Source organism: Terrapene carolina, unplaced genomic scaffold (assembly GCF_002925995.2).
Source record: "Terrapene carolina triunguis isolate 2854851 unplaced genomic scaffold, T_m_triunguis-2.0 Scaffold25, whole genome shotgun sequence".
NCBI classification, from domain to species: Eukaryota; Metazoa; Chordata; order Testudines; family Emydidae; genus Terrapene; species Terrapene triunguis.
In genome coordinates this window covers 1109913-1129179 of record NW_020664376.1, presented here as the reverse complement: position 1 = coordinate 1129179, position 19267 = coordinate 1109913, and the positions used below count along the sequence as shown (strand labels likewise).

Genomic DNA, 19267 nt, shown 5'->3' with positions numbered 1-19267 from the left:
TCCCCATCTCCCCTCTCCTATCTCCCACTCTTCCCCTATCCTATCCCCCTTCTTTTTCTCTTCTTTATCCTCATCGTTCGCCTCCCGATCCCACTTCCCATCTATCCCACAGCGTGAACGATCCGGGGAACATGTCCTTCGTGAAAGAAACTGTGGATAAATTGTTGAAAGGCTACGACATTCGCCTCCGGCCGGATTTTGGAGGTGAGTTGCCCTGTTCAGACGGAGCTGCGGTGTCTGGCTCGTTCCTGTGTCTGTGTGTGTGTCTGTGTTCAGCTAGTCTCTGTGTGGACTGGAAAGTGTTTCCTGTTAAGGGAAAACGTGTTGCCAACAACTCTGTGGGTAAGAAGTGATGGGTAGGGGCTGATCGCTTCTCCTCCTCCTCCCCAGGACCTCCGGTGTGCGTGGGGATGAACATAGACATTGCCAGTATCGACATGGTTTCTGAAGTCAACATGGTAAGTCCCCAGCTGGTGTCTTCTGTATGCAAATAGCTTGGGGCTGGTGGTTGTGTTGTTGTGTTTGTTTCTCCTGGTTTTGCAGCTGCTTGGGGTGTGGTTGGTCCCCAAAGACAAGGGACTGAAGTGTGTTAGTTGGTGTTGTGATAGGAGCTCCTAGCTCTGGCTGTTGGGAGGGACCAGTCCAGTGGACTATGGCTGAATGAATAGCTGAGCACTTGTAACCAGAAGCTGTCCTGAAATCAGTCAGCCTGGCGGAAGCGTTTGCCAGCGCTTCTAGGACTCATTTAAGAGCTGGATGCTGCCGGGGGCATTTTTGTAGGCGGGAATATGTTACAGGTGAACGTTAGGTACAGCAGGATCGAGCTGGAAACTTGGTGTCCCTGGAGATCGTTATCTTTGCTGCTGGAACGTGCTTCTTGTTGATTTGGGAAGCTATAAGACGTTGGCCAGCACAGTCTATAATGCCTCAAATGTGCCAAAGGGCAATTCATTCTCTGATCTGAGGGGTTGGTTTTGGTTCGTGGTAGCGGGTACAGCTGCGTACTGAACCGCCTTGGAATGAATACAGCTCCATGCTAAGGAGCTGTCCTAGGTGCTGTAAATGGCCCTCTTTTCCCCAAACTCTTCTGTTGCTGACTGTGCTATAAATGGTACGTATACATCTCAGGTTGACTGTCACTACTGCAGAATGTTTACTGAATTGCTCAGATGGACTGAAAACAGTATGGAACAAAAATACCATTTGTTTGCTGAAAATGTCAGTCCATAGCTGGTCAACCGACTGCATTTTACTTCCTGTAATTTCATTTAAATCTGTCTGTTAACATCATGATAAACTTTTTTGTTAATGGGGCCTAAGTCAGTCTCTTGCTTTAAAAGATGCATTTGATTTTAATTTGTTTACTTAATGTGAAAGCTTTAGAGGCTGCAGGAAGCAAAGGAAAATGCAGATTAGACACTGAATTGCAGATGAAAATATAAATGTAAAAGCCATTTTTATCAGGGTTATCAACTCTAGCTATAGTAAAGATAGTGTTGAAATATTTTGATTATATGCCAAAAATGCTACATTTATCAAAGGGTAACTTTTAAAATATTTCAAATGAAATGACAACATATATCCAAAGCATTTGGAAGATACAAAACATTATTTAAATTTAAATTTGTCTCATAAATGTTAAATACCAATACTAATTTTACTAGTTAACATAAAATTAACCTTTTCCCTTATAAAAATGTTCTCTGTCATTATTAAACACACAGGTTTAGGTTGCTCAGTTGCAATTCAGGAGCAATCCATCTGACATTCAGCCAAAAAAAGTAGTAAAAAATAGAGAAATCAAAGGAACAGTTGATCATGTAATACACAAAAATTATTTTTCAGTTGGAAGAAATAATGGAGAATTTTTTATATGCTTTACCTTTTAAAACATTTTGTTTTGTTGAACAGGAGAAAAAATAATATTCTTTAACCAGATCTCAGGTGGTAAACAAGGATTAGAGAAAGTAATGAGTACTCACATTTTAGAGTTTTCTTTTTTGGGGGGGGAAACTTTCAGACATTCTCCCCAATTTCTGTTCTTTCTAGAAGAATCAACTCTGTGCTTGGTGAATGAGGAACTAAAATGTGCCAGGACATAAGTTATTCTTAAATATCTAAAACAGCACTATACTATAAGTACTATATTTCAGCCACTCAAACTATTTTTTTGCAGGGGGGGGGGTATATCTGATTCATTAAAGCAAAAGAATGTGCAAAGTATTTCATAGCTCCTTTAAAGAAGCAGCGTGGTCTAGTGGACTGATCATGGGACTAGAGGACAGGAATCTTTGAGTCCTAATTCCAAATCTGATACTTACCGTACAGTCTTGAGCAAGTCAATCATCCTCCCGATATCTCAGTTTCTCCCATCTACAAAATCAGGATAGCAATATTAACCGATTTCACAGGTCTTTTCATTATAATTTTGGCATTTTTGGTTTTCCAAACTTTTGAAAGCTGAACCTCTTTCCCTTCCCCCTTTCAGGAAACTGAAATCAATCAATCACCCTCTGAAACCCAACCAGGTGTTGTTAAAGGTTTACGCATCTTGATTTATACATTTTTCACACCTTCATGGGTAGTCCTTTGTGCCTCTCCCTATCCCCTTGCACTTTGAGAAATGCCAGTGTGGATCTTCTTAGTATAGTTCCTCTCCTTTCTTTCATGCTTCTTACATGAACAGTGTTATAGTTAATAATGTTCACATTTAAAGTGTAATTGGCATCTGAGTTTGCACCCATTGAGATGAGTGGGGCAGTTCATACCTCAGAGCTGTTATTTCAGGCTTTCTACAAACTCTGGTAGATGGCTCTGCATCAGTTACATGCCATATTTCCAAGGTTTTCTCCACAACAAGAACAGCTTGTTTTTTTTTTAATAATATGGAAGATGAATCTTGTGAGAATAATTGAGAGATCTGTCTGCACCCCTCTAGCTAGTCTGTTGGTTGCACTCCATCATTTGGAAACTCTGCATTATGGATTAAATTAATATTAGTACAGCATTTTGTATATGCAAAATGATACATAAGATATAAGTATCACAGAGAGATAGAGAACATAACGTGTATTTCTTTAGGCATGAAAGACTCCTGATGCTAAATTCCGACTTCGCCTACCCACCTGCACAGAGTTGTAAGGGACAATAATAACCAACCACCCTCACCTTATGCCACTGCACAGGCTAATCAGACCTTGGGTTGAGGTACAGCTAACTACTTCTACCCTTAATCCTCAAGACAGGTCATTGATGGTGGGAGTGCTCAACCCTTCTGACACACTAGCCTGCACAGGTGAGCTGGGATGATATTGTAATTATCTGCTGGTCAGCAAGTTACTACCCACTCTCCCCCAGTCTCCAGAAGTCAGAGGAAACAGGTAAAGAATTGATTTCTTCACTGTTTTGTTTATAGGGCATGTGGCAAAGCTCCAACCTAGCACTTATTCGATACTCATCCCTGGTTAACAGGTGTTATTTATTCAGAACTTCATAAGAAAATACTAACAGGCTAAGATTCTCATAACAGCAATACATAGTGATTCTAAAGGGAACTGCTGAAAATAATACTTTGCTACAAGCACAGTATTTAGTTCTTTTTGAAAAAAATGGGCAGAAAACCCTTCTAGATCTGATTGGTGGATAATTTATTGCAACTTGAATTTTTGAGGGAAAAAAGACAACCAGAGTCTTCATTTACAGCTAGGTTCAAACAGTGGAGGTAGGTATTTTTTCTCTACCTGTTTCAGGTGTCTCTGGACTTGTTTGGAATAAACCCCTAGACCTATATTGAGAGGGTAGAGACAGAAAAGAGAGGTTCTTTTGCTCACTAAATTATAATTTTTGAGATAGTAATTTGCAAAAATATAAAACACATTTTGTTTGAAGAACTGAGCCAATATCTTGAACCTTCCTGCTGGCTATCAAATTTTAATCTTTGACAAATACTGTTTCATTTAATTCCAGACAGCTACTACTAGTTTTAACCTTTAACCTCATTAACTATTAAAAAAATCTTGCAGGCATTACTTTTTATAAAATGTGATAACATTGACATGAATTTCTTTAATTTAAACTTTTGCTATCACCTTTTATATAGTTAGCCTGTTAAAATTCATCTGTACATTAAAGATAAAATAATGAGAGGATTAAAATTCTTTGATTTTCTTTGCATATAAATAAAAAATTACTACACTGATATTATTATACTGCCTTGTAGGCAACACGTAATGGGGCTTTCAGTGATATAATGGGAACTCTTTGAAACTAAAATGATAGTTTGTATTGTATTCTTTCCCGAATCTTTAGCAAACTGCAGATTCCAACATAAAAATCATCCCATATAAATCTTTAGTTACTGTAAATTACAAATACTAAGTTTTAATTAACTTTGTAACATATTGGTGTTTGGAACTTCTTTCAAGGGCAATTCTGCTGACAACTCTTAAAAAATCCTTTAGTCCTACATGACTTAACTGCCTGGTTTTTTAACATGGAAAATGGAGGGAAATGGCATTGGGCCCTCATTATTTCTGTCTCTTCTTCCTGAACTGAAGATAAGTGCTCTCTGCAGGAGACTGAATTTTATGGTACTACTAGTGGAATAAGAAGTTGAAACTGATGGGAATATTTGAAGAGCATGGCGACATTAATCATGAATAAGGTTGGCATGATCTGACCTTTAAGCTATAGCTACTTATGGAACTATTGAAAATAGGTCTGCATTTTCCTTAACTAATGGAAAAAGGTAAACATTGACCCTGTTTTTGATGCTGATATTCAAAGACAGATGTGTGTGTGTGTGGGGGGGGGGGACATTTAAAATGACTTTAGGCTTGCATAGGACCAAAACATTTTCCTGAAGAAAGCTTTAAATAAACAGCAGTTTATATTTAATTCTCTCTTAATGTGAGATTTGCCTTATTCCTGGTCTCCTTCCACTCCCTGCCTTTGCACCCCCATCCTTACCACCACCTCTGCCCCTCTGATGTCACCATTTGTAATCTATCTATCCCGATCCACCCCTCATCCCCTTCTCTTGCTGTGTCTGGAACACCTATTTCATCTAAGAAGGTCTCCTCTTATCTCATTCCCTCCAGCTCCTGGCTCTCACAGAGACCTGGATCTCTTTGTCTGATACTGCCTCTGCAGCTATTCTCTCTCTTCCCGAAGCTGGTCCATCTGACACACCTTCCACCCTGGTTCAGACCAGGTGGGGGTGTTGGGCTTCTCCTCTCCCATTCTGGCCACTTCCAAACCCTCCCTCCTTCCCCTTCCCACTCTTTCTGATCTTTTGAACAGCTCTGCATCTGACTCTTCTCTCCTCTCCCCCTCCATATAGCAGATTTCTACCATCCACTCAAGTCCTCCCTATCAGCCTTCCTCTCTGATTTTGACTTATGGCTCTTTCTTCTTTCTCTCCTCACAGTCTCCCAAACTCATCCTCTGTGACTTCAGCTTCCATGTAGATGATACATCAGACCCCTTAGCTGCACGTTTCCCCATCCTCACCTCTTCATGTGACCTGGAGCCCTACTTTAATTCTCCCACTCACCAAAAGGTCTTTCACTTGAATTGGTCTCTGATCACTCTGTTGCTAAGTTCCCCCTCTGACCATCACCTAGTCTCCTTCAACATTGCTCATCAGCCCCTTCTCTTACCCCTGTCACTTGTCCTTTTTATGATTTCCAGGCCATAAGTGTCAATGACTTCTTGTCTGCTCCCAGCCCTCTCTTCCCTGCCCTCTTACCTTTCTTCCATTGATATGGTTGTTGATTCACTCCAGTCCTCACTCTCCTTCACCCTTGACTTTTCTGCCCCCCACCCCCTCTCATTGCAAGGTCTGCTCTGCCAGTCCCAAGCCCTGGCTTACCCCAATATCCACCTCCTACATTCCTGCTCTCCTGTTGTGGAGTGTCTCTGGCAAAAGTCCCATGATCAGGCTGAACTTCTGTCATTATAAATCCGTTCTATCCTTTTTCAGTTCTGCCATCTTCCTAGCTAATCAGCTGGACTTCTCTATCTTAATCAAATCTCATGCCTGCAATCCTAGCCACATTTTCTCACCTTTGACTCACTCTTCAAACCCTCCCTTCCTCCTGCGCCCACTTCTTTCTCTGTGCAGGATCTTGCCAATTTCTTTCATGAGAAAATTGATAAAATATGACGTGACCTTCCCCCCTGCCCTGGGTTTGCCTTCCCTTTCCCCCATCTACAACTCTTTCCTCCTTCCCCTCATTTCAGACACAGACTTTTTTTCCTGCTCTCCTCCTTTAAACCTTCCACTTGTCCCAGTGACCTTATCCCATCACCTGATCTCACTTGCACCCACTCTTATCTCCTACCTTACTCTTCTCCTTAACCTCTCAACTCTCTTCTGATTCCACCCAATACAAACATACTTTAGTCCTTCCAATCTTGAAAAAATTCACTCTTGATCCCACTTGCCTCTCAAACTACCACCCCATTTTTCTTTCATCTCTAAACTCATTGAAAGTGCTGTTTGCAATCATTGTCTGGAGTTCCTCTCCTCCAATTCTAAATGCTCTTCACCTGGATTCTTTCCCTTGCACTCCTATGAAACTGCTCTAACCAAAGTTTCCAGTGACCCCTTCCTTACCAAATCTCTGAGAACTGCATCCTAACCTCCTTGACTGTCAGCTACCTTTTACACAGTTAACCATGCTTTTCTTCTTAAAATATTGTCTTCCCTTGGCTTCCATGACTCTGTCTCCTGATTCTCTTCTGAATTCTTTATTTGCTCCTTCAGCGTGTCCTTTGGAGCAGCTGTTCTCAACCTTCTTTCATTTTTAATTCCTAAAAAATTTAAAATGTAGGTGCTGACCCCTTTGGAAATTTCAAATGGAGACTCCATTTATAATGATGGAAATCTATTGTCTGTATATATAGTTCAGTCAGTTTTCAGTCTAAGTATTTTGCAGACCCCTTAGACATAGTCTGTGACCTCCCAGGGGTCCACAGACCACAGGTTGAGAACCACTGCTTTGGAGGATCGTCCTCATCCCTCTCCAACTTTGTGGGGGGGATCAACAGGGCTTTGTCCTTGACCCTTTTCTGCTACACCTTATCTCTGGGGAATGTCATTGCAAACCCAAATTCAATTACCATCTCTATGCTGATGCCTCACAGTTCTACCTTGGTACTCCAGACCTGTCTCCTTCTTCCATACTAAAATCTCAGCCAGTCTTTCTGACATCAGCTGTCAGTTCAAGCTAAATGTGGCTAAGGTACAGTAACTGCAATTTGTGCAATTAATCTGCATAGATGAGGCAAGATTTTCAAAGAAGGCTCACAATCTGTGCAGAACTCGATTAATATTTTCTTGTCTGTGCCCACCTGCATTTGTGCATGCTTTTCTATAACTATGTGCAGTGGCAGCGGTTCGCCGTCCCAAGCCAATGGGGGGCTGCGGGAAGCGGCGGCCACACATTCCTCGGCCCGCGCCGCTTCCCGCAGCACCCATTGGCCTGGAACGGTGAACCGCGGCCAGTGGGAGCCACGATCGGCCGAACCTGCGGATGCGACAGGTAAACAAATCGGCCCGTCCCGCCAGGCTGCTTACCCTGGCGAGCCGCGTGCCAAAGGTTGCCGATCCCTGAAATACACGTTCAAATAAAAATGGGTAAAAGTGCACCTGTGAGCCTCTGCCCACTGAAACTTTGTCCAACAGTATTGGAGATAATACATAGACGTCTCGTCTCCCTTTTAGGAACAGAAGATTTAAAGATATTTTTCCTCTGATTTGAATAGCTTAGCTTTTTATCTCTCTTTTTACACTATTTTGCTTTGCTGCATCCTGGACTCTGTACATTTTTTGCCATATGTGTGATTTTTTTTTTTGCTTGGGTGTGGCTAGCACAGAAAATTAACCAACTCTTACATTTTTTATCAGAGTGCTAGACTCCATCCTGGCTTGACAGTATCAACAACCTGTGAAACCTTATATAGACTCATAGACTCATAGACTCATAGACTTTAAGGTCAGAAGGGACCAATATGGTCATCTAGTCTGACCTCCCGCATGATGCAGGCCACAAATGCTGACCCCCCCACTTTCCCTTAACTCTGCTGTTGAAGTCTCCAGATCGTGATCTAAAGACTTCAAGTTGCAGAGAATCTTCCAGCTTGCGACCCCTGCCCTATGCTGCGGAGGAAGGCGAAAAACCTCCAGGGCTACTGCCAATCTACCCTGGAGGAAAATTCCTTCCCGACCCCAAATATGGCGATCAGCAGAACCCCGAGCATACAGGCAAGATTCTCTAGCCAGACCCTCATTTTACCAGCGATGGCCGTTATTGCCTAATTGATTAAAATCACGTTATCCCATCAAACCATTCCCTCCATAAACTTATCTAGCCTAATCTTGAAGCCAGAGAGGTCTTTCGCCCCCACCGTATCATGATTCTTGCACTGTGTTGGCCTCTGAATAAAATAACTTAGATCCAGATATATAATTTTCAAGCACACAAATATTCACCCTATTTATTTTTAACATATTGAATACACTCTTTCCCAATTTTTTTTATTAGCAAATCACAATTTAAAAAGACAAAATATTTGAAGGATTAAGACAGTGCACTTTCACTTTAGTATAATTTTAAGATGTGGCTCAGGGAATAGGTTATGGTATAACCAGCTGGGGTGAATGAAAGTTGTTGCCATCTGATGGCTCTTGAATTGTGTGAGATAAATTTCTAATCACTGTCTTGTTCTTAATAAATAGGGAACCACATAACCAAACCACCATCACAGTTTGGAGTCAGGTTGTCAGTCTTAGCTGAAATGCTAAGAATTAGATGAACTAACCTTTTCCCTTTAAGATAGTGTTTGTAGGGTAAGCTTGTGGTGATGGTGTGATGTCGTGTAAGGAACCTTGCACTAGTGCTGCCTATACTACATCCTTCCTGTGAATGTATACAGAAGACTTCAGTCTTCCCGGCTGTTGATCTGATACTATTTACAAGCTCTCAGTTCAATAAAATTAAACCAAAATCAACATAACTCAATCGGCATAGTTAGCTATACAGTCATTTTGCTGCTTATGAGACTACTGTACTCATGAAATTAGTCTTACATAAAGTCAGACCATAAAACTTTGTTGTTTCCAAAAAGGATGCAATCTCTTCTATGTTAATGCTGTAATAATTATTTTTATATTTGTTCAATTGTAAAACTGCAAGTCAGCAAACAGACTTCACTGGATTCCTACTGACTTTCATAGCAGTTTTAAATTCTCCTGACAAACTACAGTTAGTTGCTATTGTAAGGTCATCTAACTTTATTATTTTCTAAGGAGAAGTATTGTCCACATTGCATTAGGGGGTGGTGAATAAACAATGTTTTTTAAATGAACTACTATAATTTCCTCATGCTATGTGTCATAATAAGCAGATCCCTGGTAAATATTATCTTTCTTTACAATTTAAAATTTATATCAGCCATTAAATTATTACTAGCTTAATGTGTATCTTGTAATAAGATTCAGTTGAAAAAATTGGGTTGGCTGGAGTAAATGATACAATTGGATAAATATTATTTAATATAAAAATAAATAAAGGTCTTTTAGCTAGAGAGAAAATCTACATGATTGGAATTCACAACTTTCTCACTAATTTAAAAGGTTAGTAGATTAAGCAACAAAAATATTATGCTGCCTAGCAGTGATTGTAGAATTCTGTCCATATTTCTCATGTGGACTGGCTGTATTCCTGCTTATGTTTTCAAGTGATTTGGCTATGACTTTTCAAAGGTAGACTCAGAGCCATTGCTATCAGGCAAGTGGTAACTGAAAAGTATGTATGTTGCAGCTATAAGGACAAAAGGAGTTAAAATATAGTTTTCCATTATTATGTCAATTATCTGAACAGTAAGGACCCAGTTATGGAACCCTTGCTCATATTGTTCAAAACTCACAGGAATAGTCTGATTGATTTCAGTGGAACTATGTGTGTAACTAAGTATTGCCAGTGTGAGCCCAGTTATGTTCAGAAACATTCCTAAGATCTGATGATTCAGCTCCCATTGAAGTCAATGGGAGTCTCTGCATTGTCTTCAGTGGGTATTGGACTTTGGCCCCTTAGAATATGGGAAGACAGTACTTCTGAGCGCTGGACCCTAAACTTCTCTCTCCTTCAGCTGACAATCTTTGAAAATGCTAGCACTCTGATAGTTAAATTGTCTGTAAAATGCTATAAATGGTGAAGATTCGTTAGATGATAGGAGTAGGGATATCCAGGAATGAGTGATATTTGTAGTATGTAGATCCTTACTCATGATGGTGAGAACTTATTCGAATAAGTAGTTCCAGTGAAGTAAATGTGTCTAGTTATAAAAGTACTCAGTAGTTTGAGAAGAATAGCACAGTTGAGTCCAAGGAATTCTGGAAAATAGTAGCACCAAAGGATGGGATCAGTTAGTAAGAATACTCCTTTTCCCAACAAATTTTATTTTTAATCAGGATTTGATTATCTAAAGAAATTAAATTTCAGCTGTGTCACATGTAATCCCTTAGTGTTTATATTAGTATAATAGAAGGGTGTTTGTGTGGGGGGGGGGGGGGAAGAAGGATTTAGTAATATCTGGTAAACAGAAGGTGGTTTTAGTGTATCCAGAACAAACCTTCTTTTTATACAAATATGACAGCTGGTCCAAAAAAAAAAATATATAGCTAGTAGAGGAATCAGTTCAAAAGGAGAGTTCATTTAATATTTGTAATTGAATTTCACACTTCTGTATACTTACTTTTTCCCCCCTGCAATCTATGTAAGTGTAAGCATGTATAACTCATTATTATAAATGTGATTGAACCAATAATTTTAGCAAAGTAATTTGTTCTCTCAGCAGTTAGGAACCAGTTGCAGGTTGCTTTGTTAATGTAACCTGCAATACAAATTTATTATTGTGTGAAGGGGAGAAGGAATCTGAAACAGCTGTGCTGGGGGCTCTGCATTTATGCTGGGTAATTGGCAGTTCCTTAGCAGTTAATGACTTTTTTTCTTTATATTCATCTGAATGTTGAATTTTCATTAGTATATGTGCAAAGTCTTTAGTGGAGTACTAAATTGTCTTCTTTATTGCATTATCACTTAATTCATTTACATTGTAAGAAAATAAATTAAAGATGCAAAAGAACATAAGGCTTAGAATATGGGACTTTTTGCATATATCATTATGAATTTAAACAAGTTACATGTAACATATTTGGGCTATAGCTAGCTCGGGTTCACTTCTGGCCTTTGCAATTCTAGCATTTTGTCTATTGTTCCTCTAGCACCAGTGAAGCTCCAGTAGTGGAAACACTCTTGTGGGTCAGGCACAGGAGATTTTTACCACTGTGTTGTCTAGTCCTGTTCAGAACAACAGTGGGGAAAGTGCTGGATGACCATTGTAGATGCACTTTGGGAAGCAAAAGTCCCATCCAACTCCCACCACCATCTCTCCAAGTGTAGATTAGAAGTTCCTAATAATTCACGTTATTTTGTACAAGGGAGATACTTCAGCCCTGAAATTGTAGGAACCCTGGGAAAGGCCTGAATGAGAGTAGAAAATTAGACTCAGGCTAGGGAGTTATGTTGCATGGGAATTGGGCGTGCACTTTCAACTCTCCTGTTTTTCTCTCCCCCACCTCCTCCACAGCAATGTAGTAACTCTTAGCTGAGGAGTCTTATTTATTTTTTAGGCTACCATTGTGCAATGGATTCACCATTCTCTAGAAAGCCACATATATATTCCTTTATACCCCACAAATATACAGTACATAAATAATATAACTGTGATGTTTATCTTAGGGCTCCCTATAGGTAGATATTATCTTGTAGAAACTTACGAACATGAGTGGCTTTGCTGGTGTGAGTAGTCCCATTGACTATAAGCTACTTGTATGGGTAAAATGTATGCAGGACTTACAAAATAGATATTGGGCCTCATTCTGCTGTCGGAAGAGCCTGAGTGTTCAGGCCCCAAAATCTGTGGATCATTCTTCTTCCATGCTGGTCTTGAGGCATCTTCTGGACTCAAAGGCTATCCATGCTGGTTCCCACTTACCTCTACCCTGCCATATGGCTTTTGTATTGCCCCTTGACAGCATGGAGATGGCAGGATACAGAGTTTCACAGTATTATGGGGATCCTACGTAATTTACTGCACACTTCATAGATTAACTTGTTCTTTGGTGGAGAGGGAGATTCAGACCCATAGTCTTCCCCTGCTTCTTTCCTACTCATGGAGGCCTTCTAAATGATGGAGGTGAAGGGGAATCGTACCATAAAGTTAACTTTCTCCTCTTCATAACTCCCATGCTCCAAACCTGCAATCTTTCATTCCTCTCTTCTTTCAGAGTACCGGTAGCTTGGAACTCAGTATAAGTAGAGATGAATCAAAAACCAGGAGCTGGAAAAATCATAAGAGAACAACGAGTTGCAGAGGAGAGGAGTAGTAGCTAAATCTGAATGGAAGCAGAAGTTGTCTGTCCTTGGGCACTAGGGGCTGTATGTGTGCATGGGATTTCAGAGATCATGCATGGAAATGCCAGAGAAGTGGGGGTGGGGAGGGAGGAAGGGGGAACGGTGTATTTGTGGAACTATATGGGTAAATAAAGGAAATGTGTTAGGGTCAGGAAATGAATTGTAAGGAAACACTTCAGTTACTGGCTCTATCCTCTTTACCAAAGAAATCGTATTCCTTGTACTTTGTCAAAAAACTGATTGGACAAGCCTGATACAGGATAACTACTTAAAAATGCTGAGTATCTATCTTCAAGATTTTTATGAGCTCATTTAAAATGAAGAACAGGAAAAAATCATCATAATAAAGGGATGGTCAATAAATTAGAAAATACAATTGAGAGTTGATCAACTGACCTTTACAGTGGAACCTCATGTATTATTAACGTGACAATAAAGCTTTGTGTCAAAAGTTAAAGTTGCTGGAGAACAGACAGTGGAGCTGGCTATAAAGCAAACACTTCAACATTTTTCCTGGCATACCCATTTGTGTGGTATTAGTATTTGTTTTTTGATTTGCATGCTGGAATTGGAAATCAAGAGATTACTTGATGCAATCTCCTTATCCATTAGCAAGATGTTTTCCTTATCTTTACATTAAAAAAAAAAATCACTTTCAACCTCTAATAAGAAGATCTCTTGCATTTAGTCTTCCTACATAAATAACTTAGCCAAAACCCTGATGATGTCCGTTTACATCCATTAGTCACATCTAAAAGGCTCATTTATAATCCTGCCTTGTTTTCTTCTAACTTCAATTTAAGATACAAATTTTTATGTCATTTTAGTAACATGCTTCATACAGTCTGCTGTGTCTTCAAAATGTTTTCACTGAAAAATTGTTGCTCCACTCAGGGAACCATTCCTTTTAATTTAACTATTTATGCTAGCTGAACAGATCTCTTTTAACACAGAAAGTAGTTGTCTAAATGATTAACCATTTATAACTGTCTCTCTCCAAAAGTTCCTGAATGGATTTCTTTTTAATAGCTCAAGAAAGTGATTGAATCTCTTGTGTTAAATGAAATGGACAGTTGTAATTTTACCCTCTGTTCCCTTTCTCCTATCCACCTTTACTGGGCTTTGAAGTAAGAGACTGAATTTCTCATTGTATTTATTTCTCTAGTCATTTTCCTCAGGTGGGCCTGTGACAGAGTTGGAGTAGCCTAGGGCTGGCTCACCACTCTTTGTACTTTTTAAGTGTCCCTGCATGGGCCAAATTGGGAGATAATTGATTAGGACTGGGTGATTAACCAGTTAACAAGAAGAACAGGAGTACTTGTGGCACCTTAGAGACTAACAAATTTATTAGAGCATAAGCTTTCGTGGGCTACAACCCACTTCTTCGGATGCATATAGAGTGAAACATATATTGAGGAGATATATATACACACACATACAGAGAGCATGAACAGGTGGGAGTTGTCTTACCAACTCTGAGAGGCCAATTAAGTAAGAGAAAAAAAACTTTTGAAGTGATAATCAAGATGGCTCAGTACAGACAGTTTGATAAGAAGCAAGTGTGAAAATACTTACAAGGGGAGATAGATTCAATGTTTGTAATGGCTCAGCCATTCCCAGTCTTTATTTAATCCTTTGTTGATTGTGTCTAGTTTGCATATCAATTCCAGCTCAGCAGTCTCTCCTTGGAGTCTGTTTTTGAAGTTTTTCTGTTTTAAGATAGCCACCCGCAGGTCTGTCATAGAATGGCCAGACAGGTTAAAGTGTTCTCCCACTGGTTTTTGAGTATTATGATTCCTGATGTCAGATTTGTGTCCATTAATTCTTTTGCGTAGAGACTGTCCGGTTTGGCCAATGTACATGGCAGAGGGGCATTGCTGGCACATGATGGCATATATCACATTGGTAGATGTGCAGGTGAACGAGCCCCTGATGGTATGGCTGATGTGATTAGGCCCTATGATGATGTCACTTGAATAGATATGTGGACAGAGTTGGCATCGGGCTTTGTTACAAGGATAGGTTCCTGGGTCAGTGTTTTTGTTCAGTGATGTGTGGTTGCTGGTGAGTATTTGCTTTAGGTTGGGGGGTTGTCTGTAAGCGAGGACAGGTCTGTCTCCCAAGATCTGTGAGAGTAAAGGATCATCTTTCAGGATAGGTTGTAGATCTCTGATGATGCGCTGGAGAGGTTTTAGTTGGGGGCTGAAGGTGACAGCTAGTGGTGTTCTGTTATTTTCTTTGTTGGCCCTGTCTTGTAGGAGGTGACTTCTGGGTACTCGTCTGGCTCTGTCAATCTGTTTTTTCACTTCAGCAGGTGGGTATTGTAGTTTTAAGAATGCTTGATAGAGATCTTGTAGGTGCTTGTCTCTATCTGAGGGATTGGAGCAAATGCGGTTATATCTTAGAGCTTGGCTGTAGACAATGGATCGTGTGGTGTGTCCTGGATGGAAGCTAGAGGCATGTAGGTAAGTGTAGCGGTCAGTAGGTTTCCGGTATAGGGTGGTATTTATATGACCATCGCTTATTAGCACAGTAGTGTCCAGGAAATGGACCGCTTGTGTGGATTGATCTAGGCTGAGGTTGATGGTGGGATGGAAATTATTGAAATGCTTCTTATCAAACTGTCTGTACTGAGCCATCTTGATTATCACTTCAAAAGTTTTTTTTCTCTTACTTAATTGGCCTCTCAGAGTTGGTAAGACAACTCCCACCTGTTCATGCTCTCTGTATGTGTGTGTATATATATCTCCTCAATATATGTTTCACTCTATATGCATCCGAAGAAGTGGGTTGTAGCCCACGAAAGCTTATGCTCTAATAAATTTGTTAGTCTCTAAGGTGCCACAAGTACTCCTGTTCTTTTTGCGGATACAGACTAACACAGCTGCTACTCTGAAACCAGTTAACAAGAGATTCAGCTCCTCAGCTGAAATCAGCACAGGAAAAGGGGGACTGCAGAACACAGTAAAGAATATGATATAAACACCACAGACTGAATAGATGATGATATACTGGTAGTGAAGAAAGAAGGGTTTATTGCATTTATGATAGAAGTGATAAATTGCAGATAACAAACAGGGAAAAATCAGAAAAAATGAAAGTTACAGCAAGGGCAGCAGAAAAATACTTGCATGTTATCAATCTGTCAATGGACTGTATTCATGTGATTTTTGAATGAGGCTAATAGTGAAACATAACTAGTATGGGGATCACAATCTTTTGTTGGAATGTGCACAGTTTAATAGCAGATAGTCAAGAGCTAAAAAAAAGTATCCTGGAAATGAAAACTAAACCAGATATCATATGTATCCAGGAAACATGGTTGGTTAAAAAGCTTGATTTTAAAATTCCAGGGTATACTGCCTCTAGGCAAGTCCAAAAACTAGCAAGAGGAGGAGGCATTTGTACTTTCATTAGGGAAAAATTAAACTACATAGCAGTTGAGAATGAAGAAGTAAGTCAGGAGTATAACACTTCTGAGATCCCAGTGCAGAAGAGAAATATTCCTTTAAGGATTTATAATATCTATAAGCTGTGTGGGAATTTAAAAAACTCAGAATTACAAGAAATAATGAAGCATGGTAAAAGACCATATATTATATGTGGTGACTTAAATAGTCATAATAAATTGTGGGGAAGTAAGACAACTGATAAAAACGGTGCATGCTTAGAAAAGTTCATTCAAAAAAATCTAGTAGTTTTAAATGATGGAATCCCAACTAGATTTAATGCAGCAGATGGTAGTTTCTCTAGCGTAGTCCTGGGAATTATAATGGCAGACATTGTATGTAGATACAGATGGGAAATATATAAAAAAGAAGGAATGGGGAATGATCATTTCCCTATACTTATTACATTGCCCTGAAAAATAAGATTGAAATGATTCATGATTACCTCTTCAGTTCATTCCCTCTGGGGCACCTGGCATTGGCCACTATCAGAAGACAGGATACTGAGCTAGATGTCAATTTAGTCTGACCAACTATGGCCGTTCTTATGAAAATTACCCACGTGGAATTTTAAGAAAGCTAACTGGGATATGTACTCCTACAAATAAATGTACTGAATTTATGAATGATCCTTGTGTGAGTGATGACATAGATCATTCCAATGACAATGTAATAAAGGGATTAATTGCATCAGCCACTATAGCTAGATCTAAGCTATTGAAGTATCTCAAAACTAAAAACTCATTTTCATGGTGGAATGAGGAGTGCAAAATAGCAGTTAAAGAAAGGAACAAAGTATATACAAAAGCAAAAAATACAACAAATAATGAAGATCTAATGAAGTACAAAAGAAATAAGGCAATAACCCAAAGAATTAAAAAAAAAATCAAAGAAAGAGTTGGAGGAAGAACTGTGGGTGGATAAACAAACATACCAAGACATCTGAAATATACAGTAACTCCTCACTTAAAGTCGTCCCGGTTAACATTGTTTCATTATGACGTTGCTGATCAATTAGAGAACATGCTCATTTAAAGTTGGGCAATGCTTCCTTATAATGTTTGGCAGCCACCAGCTTTGTCCACTGTTTTCAGAAAGAGCAGCCCGTTGCAGCTAGCTGGTGGGGGCTTGGAACCAGGGTGGACTGGCAACCCCCCTATCAGCTCCCTGCTCCCTTAAGCAGCCGCCCAGCAGGCTATCAATTGCCGGCAGTTCAGCTGTCCTTCCCCCCACTGTTGTGTTGCTCCTGCTCTCTGCCTTGGAGCTGCCCCCGGGAGCCTCCTGCTTGCTGTGCGGGATGGGGGTGGAGGAGGAGAGGGGGGCTAATATCAGGGTTCCTTCTTCCCCCCTGCTCCTGCCACCCACTTACCCCATCTCCATAGAGAAGCGGGGGGACACGACAGGGCTCAGGATGGAGGGAACTTGCTAGCAGCAGCTGCTGTCTCAACTTGCTTAAAAAGGCAATGTATTTAGAGTGCGGTCAGCGTACTTAAAGGGGCAATGCACATCTCTCTCTCTATCACACATGGTGTGTGTCTCTGTCTCCATCTGCCATACTGTCTCCCCTCCCTCCATTTGTGCTGCCTTGTAGAGTGTGAGGCTACATTAACAACGTGTTAACCCTTGAGGGCTCAGCCGAGTGCTTGTTCATCATTTAGCAGTAAGGCATTCCCTGGGAAATATCCCACCCTCTGACTTCACCATCTCAACCAAGCTTCACAATCATCACTGCTGTGTACAGTATTAAATTGTTTGTTTAAAACTTATACTGTGTGTGTGTATATATATATACATACATATATACTATATATAGTCTTTGGTGAAAAAAATTTCCCTAACTCCCCCCCCCCCATTTACATTAATTCTTATGGGGAAATTGGATTCGCTTAACATGGTTTCACTTAAAGTTGCATTTTTCAGGAACATAACTGCAACGTTAAGCGAGGAGTTACTGTACAGGCAAATTAGAAGAATGACTGGAATTCAGACCAGGAGTAATCACATCCCAGGTCTTATAGGGACTGACAAAATAGTTAGAAATTCTGATAATGACAGAACAGAAGTTTTAGCAGAAACTTTCTGATTGATGAGTTATGGTGAAAATCAAGGTGCAGTTTTCCACCAGAATAAAATATTTGATGCTAAATTACTTTGGAAATATCATATAGATTATGGCAAAGATAATGTACGGGAAGGATTAACCTGCACAAAAATCTTGCTGGGAGTGGGGGAAGATAAGAAAGCATTGCTGATGGTATATAAAACCTTAATCAGATTAGTTATTGACTATGGCTGCAAGCTTTTGGGACAGCATCAGAATCAGAACATAAAACATTAGATACAAGCCCAGGCACTATGAAGTGCTTGTGATATATATATTACAACACCTATATGCGCTACAGATAACGTCTAGTGAAATGCCAGTTACATTATGAATGAAACTATTGGACCTAACTTTATAGGCCAAAGTTAATGGGAATTGGAATGATGAAAGTACCAGACAAATATACGAGGACTCTTGGGAATTTGATAAGCAAACTATATAGCACATGATGTTAGCACTCCACATGCCATTTGAGTTAAAGTGTGGATGCAGAAGTTGAAAGACTAGGAAGAGCTAAACAAAGACAAAACTTTGATATGGAAAATTAGTTATGGATGGAAAGTCTCATAGAATCATAGAATGATAGAACTGGAAGGGACCTCGAGAGGTCATCTAGTCCACTCCCCTGCACTCAAGGCAGGACTAAATGTTATCTCTAGACCATTCCTGACAGGTGTTTGTCTAACCTCCTCTTAAAAATCCCCAATGATGGAGATTCCACCACCTCCCTAGGCAATTTATTCCAGTGCTTAACCACTCTGACGGTTAGGAAGTTTTCCTAATTTCCAACCTAAACCAGCCTTGCTGCAATTTGTCCAATTTGCAGTATCCCACTGTGGATTTAGATTTATTTTATAAACTGAAGCATAAAAAGAGACAGTAGGTATGAAAAATGAAGCGTACCAGTATATAGATGAAAAATGGAGACAGTTTTGACAAATATATACAGTTGAGTGAAAAAAAAAACCATCAGGAAGAACAGTGGCAGTATATTATATACCAAAACTTAGAATTAGTACATCTAACAATGTGATTTTGTAGCTGTCATGACAGCCAAACTAGTAGCATAATGCTAGTATTAAATGGGATCTCGGTTGTATGCCCAACAGCAGTGGTCATTTTTTTTCTTTTTTTTTGGACTCAGTCTCACCTTTTATGGCAGTGTAAAAGGGTATCTCAGTATGTGGAAGTGATTTAATCAATGAAATTATATTTCTAATAATTAGTACAGG

The 19267-nt window shown here is 39.8% G+C and overlaps 1 protein-coding gene across 2 annotated transcripts in view; it reads left to right on the top strand.

Annotated features, from left to right (window-relative positions):
• Positions 1-19267, top strand: part of LOC112115948 (gamma-aminobutyric acid receptor subunit beta-3) — a 153083-nt gene that overhangs the window by 244 nt on the left and 133572 nt on the right. Inside the window, exons 2-3 of one of the 2 annotated variants that reach the window (XM_026650315.1) lie at positions 113-204; positions 391-458. In XM_026650315.1, coding sequence (XP_026506100.1) covers positions 113-204; positions 391-458 — 160 coding nt within the window. Of the gene's footprint in view, positions 1-112; positions 205-390; positions 459-19267 lie in introns of those variants that run through there. The other variant, XM_026650316.1, reaches the window with a different exon arrangement.